The following is a 23,528-nucleotide window of genomic DNA, read 5'->3' as shown; positions in this document are numbered from 1 at the left end:
GTGAAAATTTATAGCTTTGTGAAATGATCTAAAGCGAATGTTTATAGAACATCTTAAAAAACAGTAATTTTTAAAATTTCATTTTGGAGCTATTTCTTGTAGAGTAAAAAACATACTGGAAAAAGAGTTTACTGTCAATAATCTTATTTTTAAATTCGTTTTCCCCCCTCCTTTAATTTATATGGCGAAAAAACTGTGCGTAGTCGGTTCCATTGGTACTTATACACACAGAAATAAAATTATACTTTTACGAGTTTCGAAAACATAATCAGTAACACATAAAAAAGATAATGTCATTTTAATAAAATTACATTCGTTATTTTCAATGAATATAATCAAGCTGCCGTGATTTTCTCTCTTAAATAAAGGTCATTACATAAAATTTCATGCTTCTGATCCTGTACGATAAGAATTAAACATTCATAATTCTATTAATCTTCGTTGAAAGAGTATCAGATAAAAAAACCATGCGGTCAAAAATCATACACAGAATTTTAATATGCTGTGGGCTACAGTGTACCAAAATAAAACAGTTGTTCGTTGTTGGTTCAAATAATTTCATCGGGTTACTGATTTTTTTTTAAATCATACGTGTAATTTAACTGATGAATATTCATTAATTAAATTGTCTTTATCTTTAGAAAATTACACATTAACTTACTTACCAGAGCATTCAATAATCACTCTCCAAAATCCCCCCACATTAGAAGGGAACTCGCAATGACCGGCCAACAGTCTTAACAAGAATGAAATAACAGTTAATCGAACAAGTGTTGCTGGCTTTCCGCCTGCTTGCCTATGCAAAAACGAAACAGAGCGGATAAAAAAACTCCGGTGTAATTTCGCTGAACTTATTTTAATTTTTTCACATTTCGCCACGTGCTGTTTGTTGGGGTGGCTTTTCAGATTGCCGAGTGTTCGAGATCTTGGGTGACTTTTGATGGTAACTTGTCGGGCACAACGGACCAGCTTTGTCTTGGGTAAGCGAGGCGTAGTTAAAGTTCCGCTTATGTGAAACGGGCTTTTGTGGTAAGAACGCGATTAAGAAGGCTATTGCTATTGCTCTCCACCATTAGCAAGCTTGGCTAGGCAAGAAGGGCTAACAAGTGGTTCTTTGAATACCGATTTCTTTAAAATCCTTACGAACGTGAAGTATAGATTTGACATCTGATTAGGAGTAGTTTTACTAATTAAGTGAACTGTATTTAGCACTAAAGAGTTCATTAACCCTAGAGATTTTAAAGGAAAGAAACGTAGTACATACTATATATTTAATTTCATAAATTATCATCAGTATTACAACGCAGTTTTTCAACATAACCCCCATTAATTGAATACACTTATCCAAAAAAAAAAAAAAAAAAAAAAAATTAAGCCGTCCTCAAAGAACTTTTCCGGTGTCTCCTCAATCTACCTAAATTATGACATAGTTAAATTCTCAAATCAAACATCCGGTAAATATTTTTTCCGATGTGGGAACAGCATACTTCTCGCAGACATTGAACAATTTCTGAAGTATTAACAGCCTTCAATGAAAATCTTCAGTGAACCATCTTCCTCTGTGGAAAGACAAAAACAAGATGATTGCTCTTCGCATCTTCCGTAGTAGCAAAAAACACTGCTACAAAAATGGGCCTGTATCAGTCAAACAACTGAATCGGACTAAACACTGTTGCATAGGACAGCTGCATACACATATCAAGACTTGTCTCGTCTCAGGCCGACAGCTTTGTCTGTAAGTCCTAGGAATTGAACTAGAGCTCCCTAAAACTTTAGAAACGTATATATCATAATCGTTTAATGAGGCTGTTTGCATTATATTTGCTGCATCTGTCTTCTTGTGAACACTTTTTTGCCAGAACCGTAACTGTTGTGGATAAAGGGATATTTCTTAAATTCAAAATAATTAATGACAAAAAAAAAAAAAAAAACTAACATAGTAAATAGAAAAACTAACATAGTAAATAATAATGCAACTTTCGCTCGGCCAAAATGAAACTTATTCAGCCATAAAATGACATAATACTGTAATACTTAAGCAAAGCGTATTAAAGAAGGTAAATTTAAAGTTTCCTTTTAACATTTTTTGAATCGAAGAAGTAATAATGCATTGGGCAACCAATATAGTCTTCAACAGATAATCACATAAAGATCATTTTTCCTCAGCAAATATCGTGGAAAGGTAAATTCGTGTTGACAGGCTTGGACCGAGTCGCTAGGGCATTCTGGTTGTAATGTTTTTGTGGAGTATAAATAAAATTAAAAAACATCGATCAAAAAGTTATTTTCAGAAGTTGTTGATATAAGAAGGGTGACTGTGAATCTTACGTAAAGCTCGGTTTTTTAATTTTATTGGCTTCCATCACCAAACGTGCCTTTTGTTCAAAATGCCGATAGGATTGGAATCTTACTGTCATTACTGCTGTCTACTAAAGTCTGTAACCAACAACAGGCGCTAAAGCACCAGCCCACGATTTCATCATAAGGCTTATTTTTGGACCACGATCATATCCATCTTTGGAGCTATTACCAAGACTTAGGATAAGCACAAATTTTTCGTGGAAAAATTATTATTCTACCTATAATTTGTAATGCTTTTTGTGAAAGCAACAAAGTGATGTATTAATGCAATTTTTAATATTTTGATACATTCTTGTTTATACTTTTTGATTTTACCAAAAAAAAAGTGACTCTAAAGTCTTATAATTAAAATTTTGTAGAGATAGGCGTCAGTTTTATTTAAAAGTAACGATTTAGATTTATCAGTCAGCAAGAGTAGATATTAATTTTTATTTAAGAAGAAAAGCTAAATAAATATCTTTGTATCTTTTTATACTTTAAAAAATATCATATGGTAAAATCCTCTTTAAATGCGCTAAATTGCAATAAAAAAATTTTTTTAGACCGCATTTGTTAGAGCGAGATAAGTTCTTGCATGCACTTGAACACATAATCCTGGAATTGCCAGACTCTTATACTGCCTTACACTACAACAAAATATACTGGATGAATATCTTAATTCCTTACAAGCCCAGAGATCCATTTTTCAAAGATAAACTTACTCACGCTTGATACAAATAATAACGAAGAGGATTACAAATGACATTATCACTTTTTGACTAACTACAACAATAACACAGGACACATGCAAAATGTAGATTTAAAATATGCAATGTAGTTTTCGATTCCAATAACATCGGAAAAGGACTCCAGGCATATTTATCATCAAATCAGTATGGATCCATGCACCTCAGAAGAACCAGACAGTTAATTCGAAGTCAACTCGAACCAAAACCGAAGATCTGTTGTCGTTCAACAAATTACAAAGCATATACTTTTCAGAAAAAAAAAAAAGGGGGGGAGGAATAACAGCATAATGCTCTCCCGAGTACTATTTCTGCATATATGCTCAGTAATCCGTCTTACATGTCCGTCGACTGGTTTATTAAATTATATGAAATGGCACAACTGATAACCCGGAAAAAGTCGTTAACGTCCGCCTGCTGCCAACAAAAATTAGCTTATTTTAAGAATATATTAAAAAGATTTTTTTAACCTGCGTAAAGGAAACATTTTATCCCCTGTTATTCCTCTTTTTAAAGATTGTAAACCGCAGAATGACCAATGTTACTGTAATGCTAAATTGCGCTATTTAATTACAACTAAGCCACACAAAATAAAAATCTGGATAATGATTCTATCCTAGTTGAAAACTAAAAGCCGTTCATTAATAGGGAGGGATTATTGCTGACAGACATTTGCATGTGTGCCGAATCCATTCTATCAAGTAAAAAGAAGATAAGAACTGTCACCGTACGACGAAAAGCCAGGGTTATCGAACTTTCTACTTATCATCTGCTACGCAAGGTTCTCCATACCCGTCTCTATGACAAAAGTCAGGGAAATAATTACCAAAATGGATAAAGATGGAACTGGGAGAAGGTAGCAATTGACCTACTTTTTGAGCCAGCCGCTAAATATGCGAAATGTACTATTATCAGACTTTCCCTTCTCTTCTGTACATCTCGGCGAAACTAATTTGATTACTACTAGACTTCATAAGATTTGGAAAACAAAGCATTCTTGGAATGGATCACGTCGTGAAAAATTTATATTTATTATAGCAGTTTTGAGAAAAGCTTTCTAAGCGTTTCTAATTTCTGTCGATGAATCATTCCTTCAATGCGATCTCCCTGGCACACATTTCTGAAACTAAGACATAAACTTTTAAAGAAAGGTTACAGAAAATTGCACGTGAATTTCACCTAAATAATTTTAGTATGTAAAAAACAAGAATTAAAAATATATATTTTCAGATTTTATTTAGATTTATTTTCAGATTTTATTTAGATATTATTAGATTATTTCAGATTTAAAAGGCGTTTTTTTATTTTTATTTTTTTATTTTTATTTATTTATTTATTTATTTATTTTTTTTTTTTTTGTGTGTGTGTGTGTGTGTGTGTGTGTGTGTGTTACTTTTATTAAGTATTATGTTCTTCGCACACAAATCATCGCTGAGTTTGTCAATAATAAAAAATTCGTTAAAGTTTTACAAAATATGAAATAGATAATAAAACAAATCCCAAATTTGGGCTTCTAGATGAACATATTCGAGTGGAGATGTGCGTTATTTAGAATTTGATGGTTCTAGGTACCAATGCGAGAAATATACATACATCTATGCAAATTCTTCATTATTTAATTTCTTTAAATATAATACAGGGCGATAATATTTGGTGGCAACAATTTGAATAGAGAACCGACAATTCAACGCAAAATGCCAAAATGAAATTAATAGTCCCTCTGTGCAAATTGCCCCTTTGGACTAAAAAAGACCATGGACAAAACAAATCAAATTTGTTATGTCCACCATGACTACCAAAAGACCACCAAAAGCCAAACTTCTGGATCAGGGTTTTAGAAACCTATCTAGCGATCTTTACAGTGGTATTGAATGACTGATATGTGCTTCAGTTTTCTGCGCGCACATTCTGCAAGACATCAACATGTACAAAAGTATTCATCATGATGCTAATAGCCCCGTTACAATATGCCACGCTACAATATGCTACACCACTACTTTCTGAGTTCTGAAGCTTTTGTCTCGTGTGGCTAGAAGAAAAATGAAAGAGAACATAGCTAATACAGGTCAGTTGTGCTGATTTTTATTTTACACTTGGTCTCATCTCTAAACACGCAAAAACTGGCTGGATTTAATCCAAGGCCAACTACTCAGTTTAGTCAGTCTGTTCTTGCACAGTGGGCTATAAAATACAGCGTTAGTCTTTGGGTAGTTCGACGGAAATGTGTAAATCGGATGATTTACGTGATCCGAATAAATAATATTCCATACCCTCTTCTGTTGGGGTGGTATGTATCCCTCTAAGTATAACGACGCTTTTCCTCAGTCAGGCGCCTTTGTAAAAGTATAGGCTCCGGCCAGTATTTAATTTTTGAAATGTCTGCTCAATACAGCAAATTTACGCCAATTAAACTATGGTGTTAAAGCTGCACTCACTATTTAATGCGAGTCGGATGATGTGACCTTGATTACAAAATATCTGCGACTTTAGCTGCGTGATTTGACAGGAAGTTTTCTTCACAAACTATTTACGAATGTAGAGTTATGTTTATAGTGAAGATTATCCTGACGGCTTGTCTTATTTAATTAGGACAAAAGTACGCGAGAGCTATCTGCCTGTGGGAGGGATACCTTCGTGGAAAGCTTTCTACCGCAAACTGGTTCCTATTCGACTGCCTTAAGTTATAACTATTGCTAGGAAAGTTGTGTCTATTCCTATGAATGGCACTATGAAATACTCGAGTGCACAAAAGAATTTTCTATACCTAAACTTATTAGTAACAAGATTTTAACAGACAAACACGAATTTTCTTTTCCATGAACACACAGCATTGATTCAATTACAAGCAAACCAGGTTTGATAAATTAACAGAAAATTCATTTTACCAGTATTAGCAGAAAACATTTGAGCTTAATATGCAAGATAACAAGTTTTGTTTCTATTTATTCATTTAATGCAATTTATTTGCTTTATTATTTATTTACTCTATTTATTTATTTAATGCAATTTATTGACTTTATTATTTATTTACTCTATTTATTTATTTACTGCAATCCATTTCTCAAATGCCATAGAAACAAGAAATAAATCAAACATTTCAGTTTTGTTTTATTTTTTCGTCAAAGACACGCATTATTATGTCAGCTGCTTTTACATTTGTGAAATCCATATAACTGAATAAATAAATGGACTGGTTAAGTTTCCTGTTAAAAATTCTGATTTCAATCTGCAAGTACATGACTTCTAGCTATATTCTCATGCAAAATTTAAAAAAAAAAAAAAAAAAAGTGTAAATTATCATTATTTTGATACAATTTTTCGTTCAAAATGCGGTCTGGAGTGTCTTATCCATTTTATATACGCTGCATAACATTTACGACCGTCTAAATTATAAGAAAGCATATTAGCTTATTAGCCCAAGGTTATTTAGACCAGCGGTTGTCAACCCTTAGAACTTCACGGACCACTACATATATAATTTTATATTTGACGGACCACTAATATGAAAAAAAAAAAAAAAAAACTTAAATCAGACCTTGAAAACAGCATATTAATTCCCAAAAACCATATTCAATTTTCCAATACATGTAATTCTAATTTTCATTTGTTAATACAATTTTCGAAACATTTGGTGTTCAGCAGCATGCCTTTATGGAAATTCAGGCTACGCCCCTGATTATGAGTAACAATTAAAACACTATTAACATCTCAATGATACACCTATTTCATTCACATTGAAAAATCATATAACAAGTACTATTTTTTTGTACAGAAAGCTTCACATTTCCATATCACTGAAAAGGAACTTCACGAAAAGCAAGAACAAACCGGCAAACGCAAAGCAATATCAATAAACTGAAAATGATATGCCAATTTTTAATTTTTGGAAACATAATAATCATCGCTTGCTCAGCAATGGCGCCATCGATCAACAACTAGACAAAACAAAAACGGAAACTTTCAGTGATGCAATTATAAACAAGAATGCATATGGTCCTCATAAAAATCCATCAAGTTGCTTATTGACACGGAAAAAACTGTGTTATTAACGACTACAATAGCATATGTCTGTAATTCAAAAGGAAAGAGAATACCAGTTCGCGCTATTATTGATAACAGTAGCATATCCATGGATGCCAACTCTCACTTTCAAATGTCACTAGACCTGCAAAAGTAGCTAGATTCAGAAGGCATTTCGCTAAAAATAGTAGCTAAAATTTAATGAAAAAAGTATAATCCATATTCTATAATAGGTTTTGTTACTCGTCATTTTTTAAAATAAATCTTCATAAAAATATAAATATTCCAATTTTTCTGTGGACCATCAAAACGTTTTCACGGACCACCAGTGGTCCGTTTACCACAGGTAGGCGACCGTTTATTCAGACTATTTAATTTTCTTTTTTCTTGCACACCATCAACATTATATCAAGCTAATATATATTTGAGGCTATTTAATACGTAAAGCCTTTTTTAACATGTAAAGAAACTTCAAAAAATGAAGATCGCCTTATAAGTGATGCTCGTGCCAATACGATATATTCGAGTAAAATAGTATATTAATTAGTGTATGCGAGGAGTAACACCTTCAACACAGCAAAACGAAAAGAAATTTAAAATTAAAAAATAAATAAATCGCGACTGATAATTGAAGCTATGATAATTCAACTCATTATAGGTGCAGCATCATGCCATTTATAAAACTGTAACAATTTGCGTTTATAATTATGAATATCTGCTGTGTTTAAGAAACAATTCAAAGCAAATTCAAATCTACTGAAATATGTGTAATCTTGTAAATTTCATTTTCTTACCTATAAGTATGCAGATAACTATCAAATTATTAACTATTCTTAACGTTCCCGGATATGTACTGTTAGAAAATGATAAGTTATTTCGAAACATAAGCTCCTAAATGAGCAACAGAGTTTTCCACAGAAGGATAAATTAGCGTGCAGTGAAGAACTGAATGAGGAACTTGTCCCATCCTCAAAGGTTGCAAGAATCAAGTATTGTTTCTATAAAGACGAACTATGCATATAGTGCTCTGTTTCAAAACTGCATTCTTTATGATTTCTTACAAGTTGTTCACATGCAAACACCACCTCATTTTTTAATGAGGGTTTCTCAGAAGATGAGCGTCACGGTCCGTTAAAAACTAGAATTTTTTTATTATTTTCCCGAATTCAGACACTATTATTAAACGAATTATCAGTCACAATTCAAATGTAATAGACATTCTGCGACAAGCAGATATGCGGAAATGATTATCGCGCATCTGAAAGCGTCAAACATGTTACAAATGGTTTCGAACTTCTGAAACATTTTACGACGCGACCTAAAAAAAACTGACATGCAATTAAGAAACTCTTTTAGGTACAATATATTAGAAAAAGTTTAAAAGTTTAGGCGGAATACAGGGAGACACGAGAGGTATGGGCCATCCACTTCAAAACGTGACGGTATGTTAATTAAACGGCCAAATCTATCCAGAAAATTAATAGCTAAACATTAAGGGAGAAGAGCTTTAATGCTTTTAATTTTATTCAGTAGCACTGTTATGCTATTCAAAACTTCAAATTTGCTATGATTGATAAAAACACTGGTCACATGGTAAAATAAAAGATAAAGTCACATGATATTAATAAAAGTGCTCATGACTGGCATTATTTAGCTAAATGTTATAGAACTTTATCAAGAACGTATTCTCACACGCGTGAGTTATTGAAATTTTCGTGAAGACCAGCTATTTCAACCCTTCATTTATAACCAAGTGAAGCGTTTAAAACTAGAGGATTTAAAACGCATAATTCGCTTCTTTGGCCCGTTATACTGTTGTTTTGATGAAAGCTTTTGTTCATTTTAATGCATTTGTATACGTACTGCATATTTAGCTTCCACGTGCAATGATATATACCATGTTCATATACATACCATGTTCACAGCAGCCTTTATTTTCACAACCATTAGTAGCTCACATACTTATAATTACAAATATATTTTAAAAGACGCAATTACTCACACTTTTAACACTCCGAGCATTATGGATGTGGTCCTGAAATTTCAAAGTTTCCCACAATACCACGAACAAGTGCTATTTTCATGACTGTAATTTCAAAATCACCCTTCAATTTGTACCTTGACGCCTTTTCTTCCAATATACATCCAACCTGAAATCGAATTGATCAGAATCTGGCTGAAATTTTCATTTGTAACGAATAGGAAAGCTACGGAATCCTTCGCTACGGAATTTTATGTCTGTAACTCTTGGACGGTTAAATTTAAAAAAAAAAAAAAAAAAAAAAAAAATTCAATGACAAAAACTTGATCATGATATTTAATTTCAAAATTTTGGGATTTTTATATTATTTTTAGCTACCTTCAAGGGTAAATTAAAATACTTTTAAGTATAAAATGGTCAATATACTCGACAAAGTATTTACTGGTATGCATACGTTTCAATGCCCATTACGTATCGAAAATCGACATTGTTCAACCAAATTTAAGAGTAAATAGAAAACGTAAATCGATTGTTGGAAAGATTAATGATTATTTAGCATTCGGTAAAACATTATTTCTAATTAAATTTGCAGCTGGTTCCATGAAATTATTGATTATTATTATCTCTGTCTATTACCTTATACCTTTACGTGTTAATTTGCACGCAAAGCTATAGAATTTTCTGTATTTTGTATCAGAGCATAGTTAACATTTTACTCATTAAAAATTTTCAACAGCGTAACTAAACCAAATTTAGTTTATCTATTTACGGAGACTTTCCTACCCCTAGGCTGAAAGATGCTTCCATAAAATTCTGTACCATTTTGAGAAAGTTTATAACCAGAAGTATATGTCTAATATCAATATTTCAGAAAATAGAGCCTGCAGCAAAGCATATAACTATGCAGTAACAAAAACTGCAACGTTACCAACTGATAAAGGGATAATTTTGCATTCGTATTACACCATATTGAATACCAAATAAATATACAAAATTATCTGAAAAATTTATTCTTTAAAACTATAATTTCGTAACATTCTCTGGAAATTAGAAAATATTTCTTTATTTGTTAAAGACAGGTGTGAGTCGTTAAACGTTTCATATATCTCACTCTAACTCGTAAATAATCTAAGGATGAAAGTTAACATTGCTGATACTATAGCATTAATATGCTGATACAGGTTATATTATTACAAACAAAGAGCATATACATGTAGTGACATACATATAGTGAATAATCTAAGGATGAAAGTTAACATTGCTGATACTATAGCATTAATATGCTGATACAGGTTATATTATTACAAACAAAGAGCATATACATGTAGTGACATACATATAGTGAATTACAGATAATATTCATTATAGCATTAATATGCTATAACGAATGGTGTTATAGTGAATTACAGATAATATTGTTACAGTTACTGAATATAGTTGAATAATTTACAGTACTACAATGAAGTACTTGAATAATTACAGTACAACTTGAATAATTTACAGTACCTATAACAAAGTACCTAAATGCATTTTAATTTTTTTTTTAAATGAATAAATAAGAACTACATTAACGTATGGTATTTTAGAAGTGTTGAGACTGTTGACTGATGCCTGTTGTCTATCTGGAACTGTCAGTTGATTTTCTGAGATTTCGATGATGAAGACTGGTTTAACTTCATCTAATGCCTGTTTCTCGAGTTTATGAGAGAGAGCGAGAAGAACGTAAATATTTAACAGATAGAGATGAACTAAGTTTGACAGATGGACCCGCTGAATGCTCATATGAGGGCATTAACTCGTAGGAGTGATGGGTCTCGGACATCTGCACTCATAATGAGCTTAGATTACTGGCTTACATTACACGACTGATCCCATTCACGGGGATTACGGACGGAGCTGTCCGTGTCACTCAGTTCTAAAATGAGTCACAGTGAGCGTTCATGCCTCCAGTTTTGAAGATCGGAGAATACCAAACCACGGAATATGTCGTCCATACGTCATATTCGTCACATGAATGCTGAAGCGTGAATGCGGACATGTCTCTGACCTTCATTCGCCACGCCCTTCAACTATTAGAATGTACTTTTTATTATAATAGCGAATATACGAGTACACTAACTACTGCCGATTGCACTTCCTCATTATGCTCATAAATAATTGAATATCAATAGTGTTCTTATAAAAACAGCGAAGTAGTCCAGTAAAGCTATGCAGTAAATGTATAAACGAATGTAAAGCTATATATACATGTATATGCAAAACTGTAGTGGGAAATGCAATAAAAACTGAAGACAACAAGCGGATTTTTATGTGACAACAAGACTATAAGTAATCATAATATATCCGGCAAGCTTGATGTTGTTCATATTATAATAATAGTTATAAAAGGAAAAGCAGGAAAATATGATTACGTATTGTGTTTCTTATATGAAAATTAATACTTTTCGATACACTGTCGTAAAAGATTTACTTAATGCTCGCTGCTTGAGAAATAAGATAACATACGAGTGGCATTTCTAAAGAAAACTGTCACTTATTTATATTACACTAGGGCAAAACCACCAAAACAGCCAAGCATTCCGGCTGTTTGAAACCCAGTCGAAATAGTATTTAGCGGTTCGATCGTTTATCCTTATTTTAGCCTACATCTAATTAAAATTATTAGTTTACATATGTAAATTGCTCAGAATTTCAACAAAGGAACGCTAATTATCATTCTAGAGTTCTTCGGTATCCTAGAAAGCTACAGCTTTTACCAAAGCAAAAACATTACTCAGAGAAGGTGAACTTTAAACTTTTACATTCATTTTTATTTCCTCTTCAAATATTTTGGACTCAACGAAAAGAATAAGTCAAAATAATAAGTATTGGGTACTTGCCCTTAAAATTCATTTGTCTTTCGTTATTTTAAAATGCAGTTTGTACCGACCTCTAAAAATAAAACGAAGCAGTTATATCAGGAAATTAAAATGAATAATAATAAAAAATAATAATAAATAAAAATTTAAAAAAAATAAAAAAAAAAAACTCCTCGGTTTAAAAGAAGAGGCAGAGTGAAAAAAGTCCAGGCATACACATAATGGTTAATGGCCGCACTGTCACTACCTCGTTCGCAGGCGATAATTTATGTCTAACAGCCTTAAAAATAACGGTTATGGCTTTTTGGGCCATAACCGTTTGCAGAAACTTCAGATATAGTGAAAATAGATGTGATATTTTTGCGGTTGATAAGCGCGTGACGTTCGTCGAGTTCGATATGATGCCGTTTTTGCCGTCTAGTGACCATTTCATCTGAGTTTTGTCACTACTACAAAGAATCAAAATTGTTGCAGGTCATTCCATTTTTAATAATATTTATTCAACACATCAGATCTAATGCTTCTAAAGAAATATCTTCGAAAACATATTACAAAAGAATTTCCATTTCCAAATCCTAATTGACCGAAGTTGCGCTCTATCCTATGAGAATATGCGTTTTGTAACTATTCCTGGAAACTTGTCAATATGACTCAACCTAACAGCTTAGTCTATCTCAGGCTACTACAAGAGTGTCAAAACAAACTATAGATAGCAAATAAGAAAATTTTTGTAAGCAACTTACTAAGCAATAATTAAACATTTACCTGGGTCACAAGAGAAATGGTCCAGACTTAAAAATTACCATAGGTTGCTTAAAAGTCCTTTTAATTACAATTGAATTGTTTATTCCACTAAAAACTCAGGAATATTCTGCTTATTAAAATTCAGAATCAATGTCCATTTATCAAACTGCTACTATAAGTCTGGTTCTTAAAAATAAGCACTTCAATGCCTTTTCGGTCCTAATCCATTTGCGAGCGTAACGCGTGTCGTCACCACCACAAAGACCTTTTTTTTCCCCCCACCTCATTTGGGACTTCAAAATACTTCAAATCAGCCTTCATTCGTGCGCTTTTTACAAAACGAAACATGCTAAACGGAAATTAAATTCGGAAAAACAATTTAGGGACTCCACAACCTGCCGAAGTTTTCGCTCCCATGGTTACGAGACAAGCCGAGAGGAAAAATGACCCTGAAATGCCTATTCTAAAATAACAGTTTATGGTTAGCGAACAGGCTTCAAAGAAATGATCACGATCCTGAAGGAGGAATTACTTAAGGATAAATATCCAAATATCTGAGCTATTCAACTTATATGCTGGCAAAGGTATAGACAAATCACTCATACATAGATTTTACACATAGATGATTTGAATACCCTGGAAATAGTATTTAAACGCAGAAAATATTACACCTGAGAATACTTCAACATAAGCAAAAGTAGAATATAGCAGCAAAGATGACAAATATTTTAATTCGAAAAGTCACTAAGGAAATTTTCGAACGAATAAATAATATTAAAATGAATTATAAAATTATTTGTGCTTTCGGCATTTTAATTTCGAGATGAGAGAAATCTTTTGAATTAAAATGTAACTAACAGATTTTTCTTCATAAAATGTTTGTACGTGTTAGCTGTATCTAACTTCTGCACTACAAAAACAAATGCATCTGTCTTTGTTTTTTAAATATTAACTTCACAATAAAAACGATATTACACACAATCTCTACATATAATAAAACAAAGAGTCTGTCTTTCTGTGTGTGTCTTTCGTTCGCGCTGCGCGTAAGCTAATAAACCCACGGCTACGAAATTTGGTACATAGGTGCATCTAGACAAGAGCCAGTGCACCTCGAAGCGATTTTTTCGAAATTCGAATTAGAATTTTTTTTATTTTATGTTTTGTGACGAAATCGCGTCATTTTGAGACATAATGGGGCTATAGGAAAGCGAGATTTTACTCTACACACTCCATTTTCACATCGTCATGAAATGTAGGCGCTTAGCTATTTTACGAACTTAAAATAAATTTCGTGCTTCAATAAATCGATTAAATACGAATTTATTTAACAAAGGGAGCTTAACAAATTTTCAACGGGATTTTTTCTAAAAAAGTTTATTTTTAAAAATGTACAGTTTATTTTTCTTTGATTTTTGGACACGTTAAACTTTCATCCTTGCGACTGCTTTTACAAAAAGAATTTTGGAAAAAGGATAATATTTTGTATTTTTAAAAATTTTTTTAAATGAAGCTTTCGAGTACACTTCTCACATCTCACGTCTTTAAAAATGTGATTTTGGCAACAATTTTCCTGTCTTATTGTTGTTCATAGGTTTTTGATGAAATCGCATCATTTTGAATAGTTTCATTCTTTTAAAAATATGGATTTGGCAACAATTTTTCATCGTATTTCTTATGCCACTGTTTTTAGGAGATTGGCATATTTCATTGTCATTTATATATATATATAATACATTTTTATTGAATTTTTTTTTTATATATATAAAGTTGTTCTACAGAGTAAAATTCCGCGCGAAATTTTTTGTTTTTTGAGTTTCATGTTATTTCTTGCTTATTTCACTATTTGTAAGATATTGAAAAGTTTTGCATGATTTTTTTTTTCTTCAACGGAAAGTTGGTTAATTTTTTTATTAGAATAATTAATATTTGTATTAAAGGATATAGCTTATTTCATCGTAATTTTTTTCTCTTGAAAATATAAGATAAAATATCATTAATTATACTTTGCTTTTCAGAATTTTTTGTTTTTTGTATTCTTTTATGTTATTTATTGTTCATTTTAGTGTTTTTAAGATATTGAAAAGTTTTGAGTGATTTTTTTAGGAAACAAAGTTCTTAACCTTCTTTATACTATTTGAGTTCTTAAGATTTTGAAAAGGGAAGTTGGTTAATTTATTTATTAGGATAATTAATATTTGTATTAAGGGATATTGCTTATTTCATTGTAATTTTGTTATACGTAATAACTTTTTTTTTATGAAGTTGTTCTGCAGAGTAAATTTCTACGCAATTTTTAAATTTAACGTTTGGTGTTTCCTTCAGCCATTTTTCCGGTACTTTTAATAGCCAGACGAAGGCTGGCAGCGAAGCTGCTAGTACGTTGATAAAAAAATTATCTGGAATTTTTTACTTTAAATGGCAGCGAATCCAAGTTTTCAAACAGCCGGCATCAATCTGCAGCATTACCTTGGATAATTGAAATTCTACACGCTTATCGAGCAAAGATTTTTTTTAAGTTAAATGTAAATTTATTCTCAACTAAAATGAGAGTTGCCAATATATAGAAATTTTGAATATTATTCAAAAATACTTTAAGTAATATTCAAAGTATAATATATTATACTTTGAATATTACTCAAAGTCATGTATGAATAAAGCGATTACAAAATAATTTCCTTTAGAACAAAACAAATCAAAAATGAATTTTTTAAATTAATTCCATTAAAAGAATGCCACTTATGCATAATCAAAAACTGACTTTTAGGAAAAAATATAGATGATAGTTGAAGCTTCAGAAATTTTTTTAGAAGTTTATTTTGTAAAACATTCACAGATATTGTGATCTTTATTTACGTATACTTGCACCAGTAAAAGCATAAAAGTTAAAGAATATCAAATTCAGGACAGCAATTTAAAACCCATTTGACAGTACATTCGTTTGTCTTTTTGTTCATTGAAACACAGCTCGAGTGCTTTAGAGGACATATCCAATATGTCACATTAATACCCTCTAATGCACGTTTCTGATTTATTTCGGTTACAACCGGTGGCCACTCACAGCATGATTGTAGCTTAATCGAACGATATAAGGAAATGGACGAAGTGTGTTTCATTCCAAAATCAGAAAAAATTCGAGCCGTTTAACATCATGATAACTGTAATCTGAAACACCAGCATATATCCTGGACTGCTAAAGAAAGGATAATCTCCTTTAGTAAAGAGAGGAAAAAGCATTGTCTCTGTTTCAGACTGGAATAAAATAAAAGGAAAATTGTTACTTGGAAACTTGCATTATGCTTTTCTTCGTCAATCAAGGCAATAGAAAAGGTTGAAATTCAATTTCCACGAAGACCACCCTTAAGTCCAATACAGTTTGTCATGTTCAAACTTATTCCACTGAGCCTTTCTCTCTTAGATTAAGGCAACAAATAAAGTTTGAAATTCAGCTTCCACGAAGAACACTCTTAAGAACCAATATAGTTCGGACTCTGAAAAAGGAGGGCGGGGAGTGTCATATGGACATTGAGCATTTCTTAGATCAAGGCAGCAAGAAAAGTTGAAATTAAGCTTCCATAAGGACCATCAAGAAGCCCAGTACTTTTCATTTATTGTCGAAAAAGAAAATACCCTTTTCCTTAAAAAAAAAAAAAAAAAAAAAAAAAAAAAAGGAAGAATTTTATAGATGGTGGCAAGTAGGAATATGTGGATTCAAAAATGGTTCCAGTATTAGTAATTCTTGCGAAAAAAGATGATCTGGAACGAAGACACTTTACTGCACTGATTTATTCTCATTTTTTTGCACCACTTAATTTCAGGTTTTTCCTTAAAAGCATGGCATGGTACCTAAGCCTGTGCTATCTCTAACACGTAGGTCTCTCTTTAGAGATGCTAATATCCAAGTGCAAAAGCAGTTTACGTTCATTGGATCGAGGTTGCACAGACTGACACTTGCATACGATCATCTGATTAAAAAAAAATTATATAGTGATAATGAGTGAAATGATAAATTCTCATTTATCATTTGCACAAAGTTGCCTAAGACATTGATCAACACTTGCACATAATTGATACTTTCACAGTTAGAGCAGTGCTCCGCAACCGGTGTGCCGCGGCACACTGGTGTGCCGCATGAGTAGGATATCGGTGTGCCGCAATCAAATACATGTATTTGACATTTTGCAATTTTTTATCATGTATTTAATACACAATGACAATTTTTTTCCTTAATAATGTCTATTTTAAATGTTTTTATATATTTCACTGTTGTGTGGTTGTGTGTGTGATTGTAAGTGTGTCAGCATTTGAATTTTTCCGGCACTTCCTTGATAACTCGGAACTCTTTGGTGTGCCACGAAATTCCAGAAAGATTTTTTGTGCGTCGCAGGCGAGAAGAGGTTGCGGAGCACTGGTGTAGAAGCTTACGAGTCTAGAGGCACAGTGTATATGAAGGCTTATTATTAGTAATGGTTCATAATGAAGAATTAAGAATTTGATTAATTAACATTTTTGGGGTACCTGCTCAAAATTGCTAAATGGGTTTCTTAGCTTGACTTGATTCTGTGCCCATTGAGGCTGTCGATCCTACTTAATATCGATCATGCACCGCATTTCTGAAAAAGCTAAGTCAATGATGATGAACCTTTTGAGCTCGGATGTCAAAATTCGGAAAAACCCTAGCTAACTCTGGTGCCATGTCATATATAGCCGTCTGCCAAGTATGCACTCGAACGCATTTGAGGTAAGCTCAACACATGCTCACAATGACAAAACCGTTACAAGAGACAAATATTTTTGTATTATGCAATTTTTGCATCCATCGATGGCTCTGGAAATGCGTCAGCCAAAATGGCTTCGCGTGTGCCTTATGACAGGGATGTCATAGGTTCGACATCACACGGCGGTTTGTTTCGGAAGGACAACTGTTTCGGACAACTTTTCTGCCTGGTTTACTACTGAGCAAAAGACGCGCGATTTTTTGCTTCCGTTCGAAAAAAGTTGCAGGTTGTTCGTTTTCAACCAATCAGCTATCAGCTTCGAATCCCTCATCATCATCATCAACCAAAACAACATTCAAGATGGCGGACTGCAGTGGTAGCAAGTGGTGTACAGAAATCGAAGCTGAACTTATTGAAGAAGTGAGGCAAAGGCGATGTTTATGGGATATTACAGATCCCAGTTACACCAAAAAACTTCTGAAGCGGAATGCATGTATCACAATCGCCCAGCATCTCGCAGACAAATGGCCTGAATATGGACATACGTTTACGCCTGGTAAGTTTATTATTGCATTTTGTGCTGTTAATTAAATATAAACATTTACTATGTATATATAAATATATCATTTGATGTTTTTCATGTTACGTAAGCATAATTATGTAAAGAAAAGTATGTATTTTACATTCGCGATATCTAGGCAAACACTTGTAAAACACAGGCGGCTTTGTCGCCAAAACGAACGCCAAATTTTCGCAGAATTATGTTTGTAAACATTATCGTGGTTCATGGTATTCACCGCGTTAACTTACCAGGTGAATTTAAAAATTTACTTATTGGAATAGCGTGTGACGCAGTTACTTCCATACCCTTAATATCTGTTTTGGTATTTCTACACTCGTATGAAAATGATTTATTTATGCATATGGGTATAATCTATATTGCAAAGGAGTATATTTTACTAAATTGCAATGGATCACCCGAAAAGATGTAGCTAAGAATAAAAACCTTTAAATTTCCCAATATAATTGTACCAGTTAAAACTTAGAAATCTGATTTTTATTTCAGAAACAGATTTTCTGGTAAAATTATTATTTAAAAAGTAAATAAGGAAAGTTAAATTTAAGCAGAGCTGACTAAAAGCTTCAATTGATCAATATCTGAATAATATTTTAGACTATAAAAAGAAATGTATACTGCTTTTTGAGATTTCTAATAAAAAAAAAGATAGATAAATAAATAAATACACACCTATGTGTCCTTTGAAAAATATTCAGTTAAATTTAAAAATATGTTTAAATCTAATAGAAGGCCCTGTCAGGGATATAAATTTTTGAAAAGAAACAATCTTATACTGCAGTGTTTACTGAAATTTAGAGTGGCTGAGAATATTAATATATAGACATTTTTAATTTATGCATTTCTTTATATAAGCATATTTAAAAGTATGTTTACAAATCTAATATTTACATATATTTGTGCATTATGTAATATACATACACTGGTGAAATAAATTAAGAGAATTTTCATATTTGATCTATGATCTCCAGAACTAGTGGACAGCCTGTTTTTCTGCTGACTCGGCCTACACACATGTGTATGCTTATGTATTTGCTCTACAACACTTGCATTTTTATCCAGAAGAAGTGGTTATTCCTTCAGTTCAGTTCTTTTCATACAATTTGATAAAATATACAAATTCTCTTAATTTATTTCACCAGTGTACATTACATGTATTTCATTATTTGTAAATTTGGCGCATACAACTTCATTTGTGAAATAAGGTATACTCATTTATATATACATGCATGAATTTTATATATATATATATATATTTCCTTTTATGAAAGTAGAATATTCCTGTGAAATGTTTTATAATTTGTTACGGCATCAGCTTTGAATTTTTTTAAACTAAATATGGATAGTAATTCATATCTTCCATAAATCTATGGCAGTGAATCGGAAGATCAATTTATGTTCATACAAATAAGATTAAAAATATAATCAGGGGTAAAAAAGCAAACGTAAAAACCCTGAAAGCTTTCAGATTTTATATTACATTCAAAGGGGTGTTTTGGATAAAAAATTTCTCTAAAGTTTGACAAAATATGAAATAAATTACAACAAAATTCAGGCTTCCAGGGGGAATGGAGGGCTACATTATTCAAAATTTGATGGCTCTAGCTATCATTGTTTTTTCAGAATGCAAGAAATGTATACATTCATTCATACAGATTCTTCATTATTACTTTTCTTAAATATAAAATAGGGTGATAATATTTGGTGACGACAGTTTTAAAAGTGATTTTGCATTTTTAGTGATATGATGCAAAATACCGTTTTGAGATTAATAACCGTTCTGGGCTAATGCACCTTTGGGCAAATGATTTGTCAGAAATTACAAGAAAATGGCAGCTGTGTTAAACATCTATATGCAGGTATACAAGTGTAATATGCATATATACAATTAAATGCATATAAAATTATATCTACATATGTTACATATAAATACATATGTACATATGTGATAAGGTGTCCTCATTTCTAGATTGCATGTATGAATAAATGCATACTTACATAGACATGTGTATTTCTATAAAACATGTATATATGTCATTTTATATTGATGCAATTATATATATATATATATATATATGCATATTATATTTACATACCAGCAGATGCACAGCTGCAGTTTCTGTCAAATTATTTTTTATCATGTTTTTATTTTATTTACCACTAATTATATTTTTACATAAAATAAAATTGTACATAAAATAAAATTGTACAGAGACTGTGATGACAAAATTTCAGAACCTCAGGACATATTTTAGGAAGGAAAGAAAAAAGGCGAAGTTGTTTAAAAGTGGAACAGGATCCACTGGATTTGTTCCAAAGTGGGAACATTATGTACGGCTTCAATTTTTAGATGACTCTTTTGCTGCTATGGCCAGTTGTAGCAATATGGATAATTCATCTGAGTGTATTGTAATGGTAATTTTTAAATCTATACATTTTTTATATTAAAAATACTATCCATTAAATTAGCAAATTTATATGTGTGCTGTAATTTAAAAATCATACAATGTTTCTTTCTCTGTGTTTACGGCTCATGTGAAATTTAAAATTTTGTATCATTTGCCACTCTGGATTCATATCTTGGCAATCAGGGTGGTTCATGTTTGTTTTGCCCAAGTGTTCCAGTTTCTCTTTCGGAAATCTACCATGAAGCCACCTCTGAGATGTACAGTCCTTGCAGAATCTACCATATTCAATAAAACAAATTTAAAAAAACATAAAAGTAATGAAATGAAATTTGAAAGGTTTCAGTGTTTTAATTACGCCTAAAGGCATGTTTTTTACAATTTCGTGTGTTACCTTTATTTATTAAATATCATGTTCTTCACACTTAAACCATAAATTTCAGTCCAAGAGCAATATCGCAAAATAATTTTAAAATGACCATATTTTTAGAATTTCTGATACACAGTCTCACATGCTGGAGATTAAAATGTTTTTCCTGCACAATGTTGCCATTGCCATTTGAAATTCCTGAGTTTGTTAATCATAAATTCAATAAAAGTTTTATAAAATTAAATCGATAATAGGACAAATTTCAAATTTAGACTTCCAGATGCCCATATTCATAGGAGGATTACGTTATTGAAAATTTGATGGCCTTAGGTACCATTGTTTTATCACACTGTGAGAAACATATATTTATGCAGATTCTTCATTATTTAATTTCTTTAAATATTATACAGGGCAGTAATATTTGGTGGCAACCATTTGAAAAGTGAAACAAAGCTTATATTGAATCAACACAAAATGCGAAAATGAAATTAGTAATCATTCTGGGCAAATTGATTTTGGATTGATAAACATGGTTTGAATTTATTTTACTCTAGTATCCTTCAGATCCTTTGCCATAAGAACCTATTAACCTACCTCGAATTTACATAGTCATTTATTTTAATTTAACTATTTTACTATTCCCATAATTTTAAGTCTAAGCACTTTATTCCTTTTATTAAATAACTTTATTCATAATGTTAGTTGAATCATATTTATTGTTCATTAATTAACACGTTGACTGCCAACTACGAGATAACTCGTAGATTGCGTTCTTTTCTAGGACGGCAACTACGAATTATCTCGCACTGTGTTTACTTGCCATTTTTGTGCAGCTACGATTAAACTCAGAATATATCAGTGCTAATATTGATAGATTGCTTCTGGGAAAAGAACAAAAAAATCAATGCTAGCTTGCATAAACAGAAAATTTATTAAAAATGAACAAAAAATATAATTATAAAAATTAATAACATATGATTAAATTGATTTGGCTTCTCGGACCGGAATCCGAAAAGTGCCATGGCCATCAACGTGTTAATAGAGTTGATAAAAATTCATTTTTTAAATATTCTTTTTCTTTCAGAATTTTGTTCAAGATACTGAAATGTTTTCAGAAGAAAGTGTTCTTCCTCCTACAAGCACAGAAGAAACATGCAATCTATTAGAAACCCCCAAAATGTCTGGAAGTCAATTGGTTGCTCCAGGCACAAGCAAAAAAAGAAAAAAACCTGAAGATGAATTTTTTACTACAATGACAAAATGTCTAAAAAACATAACAGAAGACAAAGATGTGAACGACTTGTTTAGAGCATATGTTGCTGGTCAGCTGAAGACAGTAAAGTGTCCTGCTGATCAGGAACTGTTACGGATGAAAATTCAAAATTTGATTTATGAATTCAAATATCCACAATAAAATTCTGTTAAACGTGAATATACTTGTTTATTTATTTCTAATATTTTCTCTTTTTAATTATAAATTTGCAGTAATTTCATGGCAGTCATTAATAGATGAACTATAATAAAGTGATTCACTGTTTTTATGTGTGTTTGTATATATGATTAAGAATATACTAGAGGCTTTAATAAATTATTAATAATTAGGAACTACTTGATATATATATGAGTTTTTATTGGAACATGCAGAATAATTTCAAACATGCCTTAGTGTAAGTCACACATGGCTTCTTGCCAGGGAATGGATCCAATACCATTAAAATAATTGCAAAATCTATCTCTGACATCTTTTGCCTCCTGCGAACCATTGCGTGCACTTCGCTGCAATGAAATAAATTTAGAAGTACTTTCATTCCAAGTTCCTTTTCTTATACAATTATTTTCGAAATCCTCAGCATCTAAACTATGTTCAGGAGTGTATAAATTTGTTGTTTCTTTTTTGCTGCGCAACAGGTTGTGCAGACAGCAAGCTGCCAAAACAAAGTATTGAGCCTTTTGTGGCGATGTCAATATTATTGTTCCGAAAAGTCGAAATCTGGCAGCTAGAATGCCAAATGCATTTTCTACAATTCTTCTTGCTCGTGACAGTCTGTAATTAAAAATTCTTTTTTCTTTTGTGAAATGCCTTCCAGGATATGGCTTCATAATGTATTAGGTTAGTGGAAAAGCATCATCTGCCACTATGACATATGGAACATTAACATCTGTTCCTGGCAAAGTGTTTGGTGCTGGCAAAAATAATTCATCCCTTTCAACCAGTGATTTTAATTTACTTTTGTCCCAAACACCTCCATCACTAATTCTTCCATTCGTTCCTACATCAACATATATGAATTTTAAGTTAGCATCAACCAGTGCAAGTAAGACAATACTAAAATCACCCTTATAGTTATAGTACGTTGAACCAGAACCAGGTGGTGGTTTAATTTTAATGTGCTTGCCATCTAGGGCACCAAAACACATTGGAAAATTCCACTTAAAAAATTCCACTTATAAAAATCTGTAGCGATTTCTTCCCAATGCTTGTTTGACGTAGGCGTGTCCATGTATTCAGCTTTCAAGACATCATACAGCACTTTACACACAGCTGGCAAGATACCCGAGATAGTATTTTGAGAAATTCTAAACTGATATGCCAATGAGCTCTGAGTTTCTCCTGAAAAATAACAACAGAATTAACTGCATGTTATCTGTTCTTTCATTTTAAATAAGAATCAGCTCATATTTTTAATAATTTAATATGTCGGACACTTACCTGTGGCTAGAAATCAAAGAGTTAGTGATAACCTTTCTCCAGCTGGTATAGATAATCTCATT

At 31.9% G+C, this 23,528-nt stretch overlaps 2 protein-coding genes across 6 annotated transcripts in view; one reads left to right on the top strand and one right to left on the bottom strand.

The window, feature by feature from the left end:
• LOC118199042 (uncharacterized) overlaps positions 1-23,528 on the bottom strand; it is a 450,062-nt gene that overhangs the window by 53,355 nt on the left and 373,179 nt on the right. The gene's annotated exons all lie outside the window — the stretch shown is intronic.
• On the top strand, positions 17,634-22,188 carry LOC146998434 (uncharacterized). Of its 2 annotated transcripts, none has more exons than XM_085810640.1 (2): positions 17,634-17,960; positions 21,841-22,188. In XM_085810640.1, the coding sequence occupies exons 1-2, from the start codon at positions 17,892-17,894 to the stop codon at positions 22,168-22,170; spliced, it is 399 nt and encodes a 132-aa protein (XP_085666766.1). In that variant the 5' UTR covers positions 17,634-17,891; the 3' UTR covers positions 22,171-22,188. The 2 variants fall into 2 exon arrangements, with proteins under 2 accessions (XP_085666766.1, XP_085666765.1); XM_085810639.1 differs by lacking the exon at positions 17,634-17,960 and adding an exon at positions 19,425-20,396.

The sequence above is a fragment of the Stegodyphus dumicola genome, chromosome 2, assembly GCF_044657685.1.
Source record: "Stegodyphus dumicola isolate Sdum_Otavi_A_Nest chromosome 2, ASM4465768v1".
NCBI classification, from domain to species: domain Eukaryota; kingdom Metazoa; phylum Arthropoda; class Arachnida; order Araneae; family Eresidae; genus Stegodyphus; species Stegodyphus dumicola.
Note: the sequence above shows the minus strand (reverse complement) of the source record. Positions and strands in the feature narration are given on the sequence as shown.